We start from the raw sequence: 18608 nt of genomic DNA on the forward strand, positions 1-18608 counted from the left end.
GCTTTTGTTGTGTAGCTGCCATGTTTTGAGAACTGGCAAATAGGAGACTTCATTGATGGCTGACGTCATCGGGCGGGAATTGGAATCGGCAGAAATAATTAAAAGGCAGGTAGCGCCCTCTCCTGTTAAAATTTTGAACTTTTTCTCAATAAAATAGATTTTCAAGAATTTTATCTTAATATTAGAGCATATTTCGACTAAATCTGCTGCTCCTAGGCCGATATAGGCCAGTTTCCTTCATGCACTCTCGCTCGCAGGAAGTAGGTCGAATGGCGACAAATTTTGTTTTGAAAGTAGAGTTTGACCAGAAGTATCCAGAAATGCAAAATTGAAGTCTTACGGTTACAAAATGTGCACCATGGGTTAAACGGATGGACGGACGGATGGATGGATGGATGGACAGACGGACGCCACTGAACAACTTATTTGACAAGCTCGGCTGACTTAGTCAGCTGAGCTAAAAACAACCCAGCAGAAACGTTTGAGCGAATATATCGAACACATGTGGCTACTATGGACCCATTCATGTTTGGCTGACAATTCCAACAAAAATATCCACACATGATCCATGAGGCCACCATTTACGGTACGACACCACAAGATTGATTATTACATCATAACATTAACAACCTCCGTTGCGGAGAGGCGCTTATTTTCGGAGGTGTCCGACTTTCGGTGACCTCCTTGATGTCTTTCTTGGATTTTACATGGTATGACATTATTTTTGCCAATATGGTCGATGTATGTTTTTGGTGTCAAGACTTTTGTTCCTTGAATGGCCAATTTAAATCTCTAATGTATTTCATGTGTCAATTATTCTGCACAGAAATTCAGTCAGTCTTTATTTATCTCACTGGTGTTTTAACACGGGTAAACTGCATTTCCAACTAGTATTGGGCAATTCGCCTAACAGCAAATTGCAGACCATATCCCTGGTGAAAGTATTTTGTCATGTTGAGAAATTAGGTTTGCACCAGGATATAACCAGATAAATCAGAGGCAAATAACCCTGAATAACCAGCTGAATTAGGTTGTGACAGTAGGTGCATCATAAATACTAGAAATAGCGATGGTTCTGGGACTGCAACAACTCAGCATATGGATGGTCAGAATCCAGCAGACAACAAGCAAATGTAATCTGAATCTCAACATCTTTCGTATCTTTTGACTAGTTTTCTGGTCGAGTGAGGGAAACCAGTTGGCCATCTGATATGGCTGGTGGGAATGAAAGCTCCCAATGTTGGGACGACCAATAAATGAGAGTTGAATATCGAATTCCTTTGAAGTGTAGGTTGTGACGAGTCAGGCCAGTTTGTGCATGATTACAACATAGGGGTAACTGGTTATTCCCTCACAATCTACACTAAAAAAGGATTGTTGCAGTCTTGATCTTTCAATTAATTCCTTTGGTATGGTGCAACAAACCAGTCCAGTAGATATATACATGGTCATAGCATACGGCATCGAGACAACCAGTATGCAAGGTCACGGCCAGGCCCAAGGGGTATGACCGATCAGCACTAAGAGTAAAAACGTAACATGCAATAATATCTTTTTAAACTAACTGCCACAGTACGTTTATTTATTCAGTCTTTTTGAAGTAAAAGTATTACAGTGAAAAAGAACGAAATACGGCTGGAATATTATAATGGTTTGTCTTCGGACGGCAAATTCAGCACTGCACCGATGTCAAGGTTAAGACGGTTATACGACTTTGCCGCATCAGCTCCTCGTGGTCAAGGCTCCTATATCCGTGACTAATGCGGTCGCAGAACAGAACAGATGCTGATCATCCCCGTCAGGCTGTAAAACAGAGCGAGGAAATATTTTAACTTCACCAGAAGTTTTATCATTCATTATTCAGACCAACAGACACTGTTACCTGCTAATAGTCTATGAATTTCATTGTCATAATTCAGAACAAACACTTATCACCTTTGCTGACAATATTTTCAGAAGGTGTGAATACATTCGTGTGTCCATTTACACTGCACGTGTATACGTGCTTTACTGTACATTTCTACAGGAGTGAGCAGGATGTACAGAAAAACGATCTCCAAAACTGTTGCTTTCAGCACTCGCGACACGTTAAGCGAGGTTTCAGCAATTATTTTCAGTGAAGGTATATATCATGTGTAGAGTCTGGGTGATTTTGAAACATTCTTAGGTGTTTAAGGCGCACAGTTTGATGAAACTTGCCCGAATTCGTAACTTTTTTGATGAATGTATATCCGCCATTGCGGGGATCTGGAAACTTTTGGATGACAAGTTTGCCTCAAAAGATGGACGTGCTCCCTATAATCACCCAAACTAACAGCGAATATATATTCTTAAGATCCTTTTCTTGACCTCTGATGAGTTAATTTTGTCTGATGCAGTGTTTCAACACAAATTTGAGGGCGATTACAATCACGAAAAATTCACACTCACCCAGTCCAGAATGCGTAGACGAAATGTCTGTTGGCTCTTCCATGTAGCGGGTATCCTCCCACCTGTTCAGGTCGGGGACAGATCAACGTTGAGCAACTTGCCTAATCGGTAAAAACGCGGGAGGCAGTGCTATTACCGGAACGGTTCAGAACCGGCGATTTTCATCAAAAATCACCCGAAAACTAAAAAAGTAAGCAACGGCTGCAAAAATAAAGTACACGTTGTTCGTTAGCAGGTTATGAAACGTAACCTAACCAAATTTCAGGTCGTTCCGTGCGGCAGTTTCGGAGATACGTGTCGAAAACTACATCCCTCGGGTCCTGGCGATCGGCTCAGTAAAAACAATAGACCATATCCACGGAGTTGTGGATATGGTCTAACAAATTTAAATGCTCTCTACTGATATTTTGATGCTTTACATTCATATGCAGAATACCTGCATTTTGGTCGCACTTGTCAAAAAATCCCTTCACAAAATGCAGAGGATATCTTCAGAATCTGTGGAAGACAGTTACTGCAACCAGCTGTTTTGACCTTGCCTCTAGGTGAGTAGATGAATTGCACAACGAAATGGCTGATGGTTGTACGGGTATGCGCGCTCACTGGTGGAATGCGATGAGGTTCCCAATAGAAATGCAATGGTTTTTCTATTAGTTTTTCATGCACTATACGTACTAAATTAGACCAATTCTATAGGCAAAATTTCAATGAAATGTTTGCCACAATTGTATCATTGGAAAATATTTTTGGAAGTAGAGTTAGCAAAAATGGACAATTATCACTACTTCGGTAAGAAAACAAGTTTCATTGAAACTACACAAAAAGAACTGATCAAATTTAACACGTAAAATGCTGGAAAAACTAATTGGAAACCATTGCCAGTACCATTGGAAACCTTGTTAAATTCCACCTCTGAGTGTATATGCCCATAAAACCCTTATGACATGCAATTCATCAAAGCCACCACCTGTGATAGCTAGTTATTTTTAGGAACAATGCCCGGAAGCGAGAGTTAATTACCACGAGCACTGCAAATGGTCAAAGCTAACTTTGCTAACGAAGTCATTGATGGCAATGATGTGAGCTCAAAGCACCAATCAGAGGGGATGCTTTGACATACTAATGACAGCTAGGGGTGGTCAGTGACTCAACTAAACCACTCTGACAATTCTGATTTGCTCACTGTTGCTGCCTCATTATAGTGGCAGTACCTTGCATAGAAACAGTACGGTAGTCATGTTTTCAGCAGGGGTGGTAGGAGACGAAGCAACCGATCAGCAGCGCCGGAAATTCGACATACATATTTATGATGCACATAACCCTTTCGACCTCTGGGACTAATTAATTATGGACCCTAAAGGCAACAGCATGACTTACTAAAGTATCCAGTTTTGGCACAGATGTGATAGAATTATCGACCTCCTCATCATTGACTGTGACAAGGGTACAATTCTCCTCCTCCAGCATGAGCGGGTACCGTCCCCCCTTGGTCACCCAGGTGTGCTCCTTGATCTGGGGTAAAGTCGGCCGCCCCTCAGGATTCTTCATCATGGCCTTCAACATTAGGTCCTTGGCTTCTTCACTTATCACAGGCCTAGAGCAAAATGAGCATTATGGTTTAGTTTTTAATCAGAGGGGTATTTAAGACAGCGATATAATACTTTTTCACTATTGATCTTCATTTAGAGATACCGGTAAACAATTTTTTTCCAATTTACTGTAGAAAACATATTCAGTTCTTATGGCCTAAAGTCTGTCTCCTCCGAGTTGGCAGCTGCATATGTGACCTGTCACAGCAAAACCAGGCACATGTCGCACAGAAGATGAGCCTAAATGACACCATGAGATAAGTGATCAAGATCAGATACAAAAAGAAAAAACACATGCCAACACAAAAACTAGTTTTACCAGATATCCATTACTAATGGTGTGTTCACACTGGATGCGAATTGAAACCGAATTCCGTAGAGCGCTCTCCGGAATACGAATTGATTAATCCAGTTTCAGAACGGTCGCGTCACACTGGCCCGAATACCCATTCAAATTGGTTTAAAATGCGCCACACTCAATGCATACTAACGACGCGCCATCTATTATTATTATTATTATTATTAATTAACCTCCCATATGGTAGAATAAAATTTACGAGTACAAAACATATAGTATATAATATCACAGTATCACACAGTCATTATTAACAAGTTAAAATCGCGTAAGGTGCTTGACCATTTCCATCTCCCGGCCATGCCTATTGCCAAAGTTCGGGTCAAAGAGGAGTGTCCTCAGCGAGTCAACACCACCGTCGCTATTAGCGGAGAATCCCGACCTCGCCCTCGAAAACGAGGCCAAAACCGGGGAAAACCCCGCCGCGACGATGTTGCTGACCAGCGTACCTTTGACCAACGAACCTTGCCAGGAAATGGAAATGCAAGTCACGTGCAAGGGAGTTGATTTTTCCCTATTCTATGGCATAACGAAAAACGATTTGAGTTAATGAGATCATTGAAATACATCAGTTAACTAGTTCGGAGCACTATTTCCCGCGGTCAAAGGTCACTTTCCATGCGCCGGGCCTTAATTCGTATCAAGCGCGTCACACTTGAAATCTCAATACGGTTTCGTTGATTCGGATTAGCTGATTCGCATTCAATTCGGTTTAAGAACCGTGTTGGTTAAAGCGGATTGAGATCGGTATGAACCGAATTGAGTGTGACGCCCCAATACGTATCAACGTTTTAATTCGAATTCAATTCGTGTTAAAACCCCAGTGTGACCACGGCTTAATGGATATATATATATATCAATGGATATCTGGTTATACCCAAAATTTCAGAATATGATATAGTAACTTTATGAGGCAAAACATAGGCCAGTGCTGTTGTTGTTTACTGCTGCTGCTATTGGTTCAAGTGCCTTATCACTTGATGAGAGGCTGATGTCCTTTAATATGCAGCTGCAAACTCCAAGGAGACAGACATAAGTAGTCTGCATATACTAATTTAACCTGATGACCTGATTTGGTCAGATTTACTGCACTATAGTCAGCATAATCATGATAAACTAGAACTGAGAATTCATAGGAAGTGAATTCATGACTCCAGGAGACATTTTTGTATGTCGTGGGTGTGGTATACTTTCGTTCGGGAATGAAATCCCTGCTCCCACCTCAATCTGCACCGAGAATATATCATGTCCGCTCCTAATATTCAAGTGATATGATCCTTTGGTGAGACAGAACAATTCCCATGTACAGTAGAACCTCCCTTAGCCCACACCTCTCTATTAAGGACAACCTCTCTATTAAGGAGACTAGTTTTGGTACCAAATTGGTTGTTTCAATTCAATTTGACCTCTCTTATCAGGACACCTCTCCAGTAAGGACAGCAGTAGGCAGTCCCAAGGGTGTCCTTAATAAAAAGGTTCTACTGCATTAGAATAATTCTATAGGCTTCTGAGATCACAAAATCATGCTACATTCCCGTCATATTCATGATGTTGCCGCGCTTTTGCTTCAGCATGACCACCAATTTTAGGTCGTGATGTAAACATCATAATACTTCATGACTATTCATAGCACTACAAAGTCTCTGTTACACTGTTTTCCGACAATCTATTCTCATGAAATTCACTGTTTGATCTCAGTCTCTGTTTGTATTGTTGTACGCCATTTCGGGGAGTTAAGGAAATAAAATGAAATTAAAATTAAGAAACACAAAAATTCAGAATTTCTTTTATGTTTCCTGGCTAGTTAAGACTTTTCATATGCTCAATGATGTTACTTCAATCAGTTGCTGTTAAAAGCTAAAGATCTCAAATTTACTAGTTAACTTCCTTTTCCTCATTACGTTCCCTGAGCTCTTGATCCCGATTCGGTTTTTATTTTATCTTTCCTCAAGATCGTCCATTGTTCCCGACTGCAGCGTAAGCCTAATTCCTCAACCGCAATCAATAGCATTCCGCGATAATGACGTCACTGCAGCTGCTGCCCTCTATTTCCCCATCGCTGAATTACAGACAATGTCGGATAAACATGCGGTTTCGTAATGGATTCAGGCTTTCTAACTAGGGCAGTTAGATTCAATCTGGCACATGTCCGAGTGTTGGAAATACTACATAATTGTTCTGAATATTTCTCTCTCTGACTCTATGGTATCATTCATGCTAAAAACAATGCAGGGTCAAATGCGTAGAAATAAGTGTCGATGTCCGACTGTCATGTGACTAAAACGTCATCAAAATCTTATGAAAATGACCTTGTGAGCTATAAATAGTAACGTCGCGGAATGCTATAGCAAAGAGGCTGTTCCATAGATCAGCCGTCCTCCCTATTACTAATCCAACAGAGGGCAGCAGGGTTTAACACCTCCTTTGAGTTGAGGATATAGGTCACTGCTGCTTTGTGTGATTATTACATAACCTGAGGTATATAAACAAGCCTAATTCTAAACAATGCAGTCAGTGTCATCCCAGGTAGAAATTAATTACCAGTATATATACTATGATTAATACATGTATATATATATATATCATTGTTTAGTGTAGCTAGGACTACTCTGACTGGAAGCATGGTTGATTTTTGAAAATAGTGACTAAGATAAACAACATTTTTATCAAACAATGAGAACCAGGTGAGATCGACAAAATGCCTTACTTTATAGCTCTAAAATCATTATTCTTCAGTCAATTTCAGAATTTAAAAGAGCTATTTGTAATAGAGATATATTTGCTGGTGAACTGTCTCATTCCCAAAAGTGACGCTGCACAATATTTCATCTTTTATTTCTTTAGTGAGGAGGAAATATTCCCGAGATACACAAACTGAACGGGTAATCCCAAGGGTCATTAGGCCAATCTTGATAAAATCGACCCACCAAAAGGACTAAAATGGGGGTTCCTTATGGAAAAATTATCAAGGGCAGAGAAATGTAATGCCAGCTCCCAAAAACCCGGTAGCGATTTATTTCCATGGCTGAAGTCAATTATCTCACTAAACTTTCGAAGAAATTACCCAGGAAGGTTTTCAAGGCGAGAGAAAAATTCGATTTAAATACTGGACTTGTATGATCTTATGTGCATACTGTAGATTGGCCTAAAACGTTTATAAAAGAGAGCGTATTTTGGAGGTAAAACTTTCAATTCATCTGAGCGACAGTAATACTGACTCCAGCTCAAGAGAGAGATGGAAACATAAATATAGTTTGTAGTTTAGACCAAGAGTGTAATAAGAAGAATGGAGATTTCCTACGTACATCTCAGGAAATATCACTGGTTGGGTCAATATCTTTTTATGGAGGCCGAGAACATATTCATCTTCAAATGGCACCTGAAAGAAAATGACATGATGTTTTCAGTGTCGACAGAAATGTGGTCAGTTAATAGTTGGGGGCTGCCAATTCACACAATGAGTTTAGTTTTCTAAAATCAACTTGTTGACATGTGTCATGATTATCCCGCAAATTACACCTTCATCAAATGAAAAGGCCAGGGACCATTGCGCTCACCATATAGATATTTGGTGGACAGGAATTCATCCTCCTTAAGAAACATGCTACATGTAAAATATATCAGTCAAATCAAAGTCGGTATGACTTGCAGTGTCTCTTTGCTCGGTACCTACCATAAACCATTATTGAAAACAATTAAAGCATTAATGATAAGACATTGCACTTTTTACCTTTTCAGTTTAGGCTCCCTAGTGGCCAAGTTGAGAATCATATTGGACTGAAATTCAGTGTCAAATGTTGTCTGACCTAGAGGGTCTTGCGTACCAAGTTTCAAGTTGTTAGCTTCAGCAGTTAAGAAATGTGCCATTCTCACACTCAAAAGGCAATTTACCTCTGACCTTGAAAAGTAGGTCAAATCAAAAACCTGTATGTAGGATATGTGTTGTATCCTTGCTTTGGGTACCTACCACAAAAATATCATCGAAAACAAGTCATTAATAAGTGAGATTTCACTTTTAAGCTTTTAAGTTTTGGCCCCCTGGTGGCCAAGTCGAGAATCAGATTGGACCAAAATTCAGTGTCAGGGGTTATGTGACGTAGGGGTCAAGTTTACCAAATTGCAAATTCATAGCTTTAGCCATTATGAAACGAGCCATAGTTACACTCAAACAGCCAATTTACGCCACCTTTAAAATTGGGTTTTGGTCCTCAGGTGGCCCAGTCGAGAATCAGATTGGACCGAAATTTGGTTTCGAAGGTTATCTGATGTAGAGGGTAATGAATACCTTGTGTTAAATTCATAGCTTTAGCAGGTAAGAATCGTGCCATAGATCCTGTGTAAAAGTTTCAAGTTCATAGCATAAGTGGTCAAGAAACGTGCCACTGTTTTTGAGACAGTATACATGTGACGATGGATGCCGGACACTGCAGTGAGCCAAAGAAGAAATGATTCTATGCTAAAATAAGCGGCCCAAGGGCCTACCGCTCAGCTGATTGGGGGGGGGGGGCAAGGGGTAGACCAGTCCCCCCTTTTATATTATATATGACAAACATATCTACCCATTTCAAGCATCAATAGATTAAATCATTATATTTTTCGAAGGTGGAATTGGGAATTTGTTGGCAGGTTCCATATTTTAGCAGTCTCCTATTGTCTAAACGTACCGTCGCCACTTCCGAGCCAATTTCTTAAGTGTTGTATGAGAAAGATATTGAAAACATTTTACTCATTGAGGATTATTCCATTATTTTCGTCATTGGTTAAGGCTGATTTTGGGGTTGATAATTGAGACCACATCGTAGCACACAACAATTTTACGCAATGCTTATTGCTATGTCACTGTGTATCCCCTGTGTATTACGATATGTCAACAAAAGACCGAGATAAAAATGAATTTAAAACAGCGTTTTGAAGTATGAAATGCACAAATAAAGTAATAGCACCTTCTAAATCTCGTCATCCAGATTTCGCACATATCTTGGAGGAATCCATTCACATATCAAATATGTTTTAGCTCAACATGATACCAGGGGTAGTGCAAGTTACTATAGGAGTGCAATGACCGCTGGGTAAACAAGGTTGGAACTGATTGGACGCAGTTATAGCTTACGTCATCAAGCAGGGTTTTTTAATAGCATGATTTAATATTAATGCTTTTAGCGCCCTCTGGTTATAAAATTTTTCACTATTTTGTACAAAATATTTTTTTCATTGATCACTGAATACATAGAAACTGATTTCAAACTGATTTGACCACAGGTCACAGAGATAGAGATTCCGTCGACGCGACTGGTGAGCTAAATGTAGGTCAGATTGCGATGATTTTTGGTTTCTGATCAGAGGTGGGTCAGAGTTACTCGATAACCAAGTTTCATGACATTACCTATTACGCTTACAAAATGTCAACATAAAACCAAAAAGTTGAACAGATGGACCATCTGACTGACTGACTGACATACGCATGCCACTTGAATAGCTATTAGACTAGCTCTGCTGACCTGAGTCAGCTGTGCTAAAAAATTTATGGTAAGGTGAAAAGGCTGATTTATTATGAAGTGGTTAAGTGTCTGGTTTAAGCCTTCTGATATATCCAGTAGTGCCCCTTACATAGAAAATCAGTGTAAAATAGATTGTGACAGTGTTCAGTAATGTGCGCAACTGATCTTTAACTCTTTCAGTGCCATACCCGTCTATTGACGGACAAGAAAATGCATCCACTGTGTGCCAAATCAGTTGATCGACGGATAGGGTTGGTTTTGGTATACAACGTTAGATGGCGATATCCAAGCTCAATAAATGCAAGCTCTGTTCTTGCCTTAGACTCGGGTCGCAAGGCATCTTGGGTCAGTATGATCAGCAGAAAGGGCGGGCAGGAAGGCCACGCTTCATTCGTTTCCAGTTGAAAAAGTCGCATAATTTTTGGCAAATTCAGTCTCAGAAAACGATCCTTCCCCAAGTGATTTAGTGGATTCAGATGGGCCTCCTCTGGTAAACATGATGAAATATATACACTGAGATGCATGTTGTGATTATGAAAGTAACAAGGGATTTGAGGAGGTCCTCAAGGTGACTTTCAAATTTTTGTGTCATGTCGAAGTGCAAAATTCCCCTTTGCCCTGGTGATTTCCTCAATATCTACCATACCGAAAATAAATATTACTAGCTTGTAAGTGTTACATGACTGACAGGCGAAGTCAGTAAAACACTTTTGGTGAAAATGTTTTTATTCATTTTTTTGAAATATTTTTACAAAATCTTGAAACGCCTGTGTTTTCCTGGCATTCTTGCGGCCCATAATTAAAAAAACTCTGGCACTGAAAGAGTTAGAGAACCATTGGCATTATCAAGGCCATTATAACCAATACGTCTGCTGCCCAGTCCCCTTTCACTCTACAGTAGCAATTCCCATCATTGAATTGCCGAAAAATCTCAAAATCTGACTATGAGGCTAATCAAATTTCAATCCAGACTGGACCGTGTGGGACCTTTGTACAGCAACCATCTTTGTGTGGGTAGATGCACCGATGACATGCTGTGCGGAGGTAGATTTTACACCTAGACGTCAACATGCAGACCCTGGCCTGCGTCTACGACCACAATGGAAATAATTTTGAGTCGTAATAGGGAGGTGGCGTAAAGGTCTACCTTTGGCAACTGGCAGATGTTTCCTGTGCCTGGGTGCATATGTAAATGCTGTATAACATATGGTGCATTTTTCTACAACAATATTGGAAAATCATTGAACACTTTCAGAAGAACAGTTCACTGATAAAACAGAAGAACAAATATGCTGTAGTAAAAAGCAACCCACCGTTGGTACAACGTTCGCGTTATTGTATCTACTGGCGGATCAGGAAAACAGAAATAAACAATGCCTGATTGTGCAGTTATTATGCATCCAAATTCGCTAAAAAGTGGTATTTATAGTATTTGTATAACTGTCTTCACAACAGCATTGTTGAAATTTATATTTAGTGTGTATTTACACAATTAGAAATGTTCAAATTAGAGTTTGAAAAGGACAGAGTACCTGGGTAGGCTTTAAAGTGCTGATGGCTTAGATAATTTTATCACTCACCTTGCCATAAAGAAAGCAGTATAAAGTCACCCCCATGGCCCATATGTCGAGTGCCTTCCCGCTGTATTTTTTCTCCCCACCATCTTCTCTCAGAGCCTCTGGTGCCATGAATGCCGGCGTACCTGCAGTATTGGACAGGAGGGCATCTATCCCCTGGAACTCGTTGCTCACTCCAAAGTCAGCAATCTGAAGAGATAATGACCATCATGAATTATTCAAGTGCAGAGATGATTTGGAAGAGTTAGTAGACTGCAACTACCATGATTACTGCAGTCCAACAAGCATTTACGTAGGTTTGACACCAGGGCATTCATTTTAAAAAGTGATTATCACAGACTTTTGACAACACATTTACTCCAAAGATGCAACTTTCTTGAGCAGATCTGTTTAAAATTAACCTCATATTCCTACAATTAGGGAAACTGCAGTCTGTTTAACAGAGATCATTACAGACCCTGAATTAGCTGTTTTTATCATGATGTCGAGCTTAGAAAAAGCCTCATAAGATCGACTGTTGATCGATTATTTTCAGAAGCAAGAAATGCATCGGTCAGTAAAAAATGAAAAGGCCAGGGACCATTGTGCTCACCGTATAGATATTTGGTGGATAAGAAACATGCTAAACCAAATGGAAAATTTATATCATTTTACCTTTGTGACCTTGAAAAGTAGGTCAAACTAAAAAACTCATGTAACATATAATAATGCATATGGTGGTTAGATGTACCCATGATATCAAATTGGCCGCAATCGGGCAAGTAAAGTCTATTTCCAAGGAGAGTGTGGTGGCTACTTCAAACAGACCACCACTTGAGCAGGCACTTAGCTTATATAGCCAGCCATAAATAACTCAGCTCACTCCAGGATGCAGGTTTCCCCAGCCTCTCCATTGGTAGCTATTGCCTGTTCTTAAATTTTAGGAAGTATAGGACTTTGGTGGATGAATACATTTCTGTTTAGATGATGTGGATACTGTTAGGCATTTATATAAAGATTTTGCATTCAAATTCAGAACAGGGTATCCTTTTGCCGACAGCTGACATCATGGTTTAGGGGGAATTTCCTGCCTCAGTCATAGTATTTATAGCACTGAGGCATAAATTAAAGTACAGGCTACTGGTATCTGATGGCAATTCATTCTCTTGCTATACAGCGTGTACACACACCCTTTAAGACGATATTTCTCCCAGGGCCAGGACTTGTTTCTTCTGCTTTTATTGTGAAGTTATTTTTGTATTTTATGCTCCCTTTCTTACAAGGAGATATAGAATGTACATTCGTTTATCATTAGCGTTTAAAAAATGAGTATTAAAATGTAATTTTCCAAATGTTCACGGATGTGAGACCCAACCCCAAAACGAGGCAGGATCAAGGCCTTGAATGCGGCGGCATGATCCCCGCATCCTAACTCCGTCCATAGTTGCGGTAGATATATGTCTGGAAGTTGGTATTCATCGGTACGATTAAGTTTTGTTCTCTATGTTCTTATGTGGATCGCCTCCAACTTCCGGACATACGGATGGAGTTAGGACACGGGGATCAAAAAGAAACTTTAAAAAAGCTAGAAGAGGTACTAAAAGATGGCGTCCGACTCAAATCTTCTCGGAATGTTCTGATAAACTTTCTCAAAATTTGTGACCGTAATGAACTCTTACAATTCCAATACGATACTAAACGAACTTAAAGTATACCAAGATCCTCTATGACTATTTTAAACTATATCTTAAAGGGAGGGACGCACGTAATTCCCCTATCAATAAATGTAAACTTTTCCAATTTACCTGTGATCTATATGTAGTTAACTATCACCTGTGAAAAGTTTGGAGTGATACTGATATCGAAACTATGAAAAATCCTGTATTTATTGCCTTCTTTTATCATGCTAATGCCCGTCGCCATTTTCCTTCAAATTACGCTCTCCAGCGACGTCATGAACGCAAGGTATATTTTTCCAAAAGGTTATCTGCGGTCCGCGCACCTCGTAGCGGAGAAATACGCAAGGTGAATTTCGGCTGTAGACTTTTATCACATGTCACCCATCCATCATTTTACATCGTGTACATTGCACATGTAGGCTACGCCAACAACCATTACGCTATTCGCAATCTTCGATCTTTTTAATCTTCTTTCTCTGCTAATCTGACTAAATTCTAATAGATAAAATTATGCTGAGGTGTTTGGTGCCCAATTGTGGTAGCATGACAGGTGTTACTAAAGGAATTCGATTTAAACAGTGGCCCCTGGATGACGAGGAGTTGTCACGAAAATGGTTCCACAAGGTTCGACGTGGCGATCTAGATTACCGAACCAAGAAGTGGACGAGGGATGACAAAGTTTGCGAGCTGCATTTTACGGCAGATTGTTTTGAAACCGAGCCCATTTTGAAGGCGCAGTCGTATGGATGAAGTGTGCCTAAACAACACATAAAAGACGGTTCGATCCCGACATTGATATTATTAGAAGAATTTCGTCCAAACGTCGACCGCGACACGAACATTGAGGATACAAAAAAACGGGGACGTGCACACACTGTAGCAAGGTTGGAACATCGTTCTCGTAAAGAAGTACGTACGCATTCTACTTTTGCCAGATTTTTATTTCATAAATAAATAATAGTTTAAAAGATATGAATTTATGTTTCAGGTCGATATACGCAAGTTGCTGTCAGTGTCACTGTCAGCAAAGGCCAGTGCATGGCAGGAATTTGAGGAAATGCATCAGACATGTCAGCCATTTGAATTTTTAATACTTAGTAACTTACTTGCCAACATGAAATAATGACTATTTAAAAAAAAAATTTATAATGACTATTTTTTAATTTATATTTGTTGAGATATTTTTGTAGGATTTATAATTTGGAATTGTGTTTATTTTTCTTCAGGGCAGGGCCTAAGTCACAAGTGAAGTTGGCACATCTCTTTTTCTCTGTTCTGCATATCTTACTTATCTGAATAAAATGTGAACAGTTGGGTACGGAATGAGGTCTTTGATTAAGTACAATTATTATTTCAGATGATTGCATCATTGCTTGATGTACAGCCCAGCTGCAGCACTGCAGTCACTAATGATGCAGAAGCAGTAACTGTAGATGTAGATGTAGATGCAGAAGCCATCGAAGTATTAGAAGAACCAAAAGTGGAAGAACAGTTACAGACAGGCATTACTGTTTCAACCCAAACTACCTGGGACTTCAGTTTCATGAAGATTATAGATCGGGTACTGTTTGCTGCATCCCCGCAGAATATTCTTCATGATCACAGTTACTGTAAGGTATGTTATTTTTGGTAGTGTTACAGTGACACTGGAAAATACGATTTCAGAATATTTTTTTTAGAAATAAGCTTTTTAGAATCTATAGTCTAGAGTAATTTGCAATTTCAGCAACTGGAAAATGTCACAACACTCATTGCATTATCAAAGGAAATCATGCAGGCTTTGAATTGATTTGAAACTGGTCCATTTTTAGTTTCAGATTTTGTTTTTGTAAATACATTGGCCAAATTGCCATGAAATGCCAGTTGGCACAAGGCCAAAAACCTGTGAAATATTCCTTTTGCTGGGTAAATAAACTTCATAAATTCCGAGTAAAATAATGAAATTATTGCATGATTTGAAGAAAAAAAATAGAAGCATTATTTTAGTAGGGTATTTAATTTTTGCAGCAACCAAAAAATGTAGAGATGCCCACCACATCAGCATCATCAGAAGGGAATGTGCTGGACATGCCAAATAAGAAAAGAAAAATTGATATAACCAAGGTAAGAACTGCCACTGTAATGTAATAGATCTAAACATTAGCTGCTACTGTAACTGTAGGTAGGTATGTAGTAAGGATGATCTGTCCAACTGCAGGGAGAACAATATGTTTTAATCCCGGCAGTCCTCTGCAACACATCTGTTTAAAAACCATACACTGACAAAATTCTTCAAATGGAATTATATAGAATGACTTCTGTGTCGCAGATAATTTGAATGGAAATTGTAAATTTGGCTAAAACATTTCAGGACACAAGCCCTTGGCAGTTCGTCGGGGGGGGGGGGGGGGCAGCTAAATTTTGTGACTTCAAAATTCACATATTGCATAATGCACCTGCATTATACTTACTTACTTGTAATAATTCCCTCACTTCTTTTTAGGTTACTATCCTATTGTGTATCGCCGATAAGTTTTAACCCGATCGTTGCCAACTGCCTATGGATCACAGGTGAAGTGAAATTTTTATGATAACTGATATAGGAGAATTACGTGCGTCCCTCCCTTTAAGGTGTTTTACACTACTAATTGGTCGGATTTTATTCTCGGCCCGACTCTTCGTTCCCGCACTCCCAGCACTGTGATTGCATAGTGCGATGCACTAGGCACCCGTGTACATTCTGTAAACAGCTGAGCAAACATGGCCGACTTCGAAAATCATTTCAAACTTTTGAAAGAGCAAATACGCAGTGTGGATAATACGAAAAAGCCAAACACTAAGACGAGCATTGGAGAATTGAAGGCAAAACCGGAAACCCTGTTTTATGATTATTCATGGCAACGGGCCGACGGAAATGACGCGTCCAATAATGGAGCTAGAGAAGTAGTCGGAGACGGAGGAGGTGCATATTTCCCGTGTAATGCTAAATTCTATAGTGATCGCCTGACTACATGGCGGAATATGACACTCGCATACTTCAAAGATGCCGAACTCTCCAAATCTATGCAGGTTACAGAATCAAAAATCGCTGGAGGCTCTGCAATCCGCGTGACTATGATTCAGTCGTATTCAAATGATGTAGATACTGCTGATACTGATACTGATAGTAAGTTGTATGTTATTCTGAACTTCTATCAAAAGAACTCTTTTGTGATGATACAAGGAGGTGGCTTCATGGATTGGTGCAGTCGCCATTTCACACGCATAAGGAAATCTCTCTCTCCCTGCGATTCGTTGAACACTATTGTAGCTGATAGTGATACATGTAAGACTCCAGACGAAAATCATACTGCTGACGTGGTGGTTACTGCTGACGTGGTGGTTACAAATTCTGAATCTGATAAATGCAACCTGAATGACCCTGATGATGTGATTGTGAACGCAGAAACGCTGCCTTGTGATGACAATACGGTCATTGACAAAACACCTTCGTCCTCTCAGGACCTTTTCTCAGATGAAGATGTTAATCCTGACTCATGTGCTGCACAGGGGACGAAAACGCTTACCCCTACTCCACCCTCGCCCTCGCTGGACCATGTTACCAGTTCGAAATGAGGTCATGGACAAGTTCCACTCTGGCTTTCAAGCTCTGGAGAACAACCTCACCTCACTTTCTAAGATTGTGTGTGATATTCAAAAGGACTCTCATATCTCAGTAGATATGGAAGCCATGGAACAAAAATTTGTGTCTTTTGTAAAATCAACACAGAAACTGTCATCTGACATTTCATCTCTTAAGAAAACAATGGAGTCTAACAAGTCCGCCAGTGCCAAACGTTTTGAAACTATGAGTGTCCGACTGGATAATACTAACTCGAGGCTGCTTGGTTTCGCTGCCAGTAATGACACCATCAAGGGTGAAGTGAAGACAACAAACGACAGACTTACTGCTGCTTTCGAAATGATCAAATCTATTCAAGTTTAGTTAAGTGATCTGTCAGAGGACTACACAAGTTTCAAAAACGACCAACTAGACTATTACTCTAAACCACCTAAACGTGCAGCCAAACGTGCAGAACGATCAGAGAAGAAAAAAATTGAGGTGCCCTGCAAAAACAGATTCGACTCCCTCACCGATGACGAGGAATTTCACAATGAACTCAATGCGTCCCCTGTAAGATCTATGGTCTGGTCCATCTGCGACGTTCTTCTCGTTGGTTCCTCGCATGTTAAGAACATTCATGCAGGGGCTACGTTTGGAAAAGACAGGGTATCCGTCAAGAAGCACATGCTGGAGGATAAATCGACTTCGTGACAGACTCGTACATCCAAGCTGAAAAAGCTGTTGTCTTTGTTCTTGGCACAAAAGATGCAACAAACTTTAATCCCGGTGAATGTCGTAAAAACATTCAAACCCTTCTGAAAACAGCGCATGAAAACCATCCAAATGCGAACATTTGTATGGTCAGTGCGCCAGCAACACGTGATGATCTGGCACTCAACGACACGATAAAACAAGTGAACGCAATGCTTCAAATTCAGTGCGAGGAGTATGAACCCACAGAGGGTAGCGCATGTTTCCTTGACATCGGTGTCTTTGCCGCTGATCTATACCACGACACTGTACATCTTAGTGTGAAACATGGCGGTGTTGCTCGGATGGTACGTAGGATCGCTGCACAGGTTCGCCCTTTGATCGGTCTTACTGAATCACTCTCTCAGAACAAGAGGCCCAAGGGCCTGGCGCTCAGCTGAGTTAATATCTAAAATATCTTCCCGGTGTTTAGTTCATTATGCATGAAAATGGCATGCTCCATGGTATTTGATATCCTTTTGCGTTCACTACGGTACCAATGTTTTTGGTTGACATAATTATGCCACTGTTCATTCCTCAATCCTGACCATAATTCGGGTGAAATCATCGTATGAAAATATTTACCGAAACATGAAGTTTATGCCATGAATGAGGATACTCATTGTCATAGCCTCGTTTACAAGTACGAAGTATTTTCCCGCGAATATTCAAAACTGCTTGGCTCCTTGCCAGTTAAATAACATGTGACTATACACAAAATAGAAAACTTTGATGGAAATTGTAAATCATTTTTTTATCTATCAGGGGAAACAAGCTGATGATGATCAAATAAATCATTCATGAGAAATCGTTTTGTTGCTGAAGCTTGCATGACGAAGTTAAAAAGGGAACTGCCCGGGAAAAAAAGGGGAGTTTTGCACGGCCCGGTCAAAACCTTAGGCGGGAATAAGGTTTCATTGATAAATATAAGGAGTTTCAAGGCCCCCAAATCACTTGTAAGGTTCACTAGATACTGGCCTTTCATTGGTTTACCGTTTGCGTATCATTTACAGTCTCATTTTGAAAAATATGACAATATTTACGATCACGTTATTGATTTTTGCAACATTTTCGGTAACGCGCCCCTTGCGGATCTGTAAGGTACCATTCGGATGCTTGAAAAATGCCTCGTCTCGTCGATTCGCTCGCGGAAAAACACATCAGGTTG

General features: G+C 40.1%; 2 protein-coding genes across 3 annotated transcripts in view; both read right to left on the reverse strand.

Annotated features, from left to right (window-relative positions):
- The window catches only part of LOC135482654 (calcium/calmodulin-dependent protein kinase kinase 1-like), a 300476-nt gene that overhangs the window by 46771 nt on the left and 235097 nt on the right, over positions 1-18608 (reverse strand). For both annotated transcript variants that reach the window (XM_064762904.1, XM_064762905.1), the window contains 3 exons: positions 11453-11638; positions 7680-7753; positions 3808-4024 (listed from right to left, as the gene is read on the reverse strand). In XM_064762904.1, coding sequence (XP_064618974.1) covers positions 3808-4024; positions 7680-7753; positions 11453-11638 — 477 coding nt within the window. The remainder of the gene's footprint in view (positions 1-3807; positions 4025-7679; positions 7754-11452; positions 11639-18608) is intronic.
- The window catches only part of LOC135482655 (developmentally-regulated GTP-binding protein 1), a 520179-nt gene that overhangs the window by 8638 nt on the left and 492933 nt on the right, over positions 1-18608 (reverse strand). The window lies entirely within an intron of this gene.

This window comes from Lineus longissimus, chromosome 2 (assembly GCF_910592395.1).
Source record: "Lineus longissimus chromosome 2, tnLinLong1.2, whole genome shotgun sequence".
NCBI lineage: Eukaryota > Metazoa > Nemertea > Pilidiophora > Heteronemertea > Lineidae > Lineus > Lineus longissimus.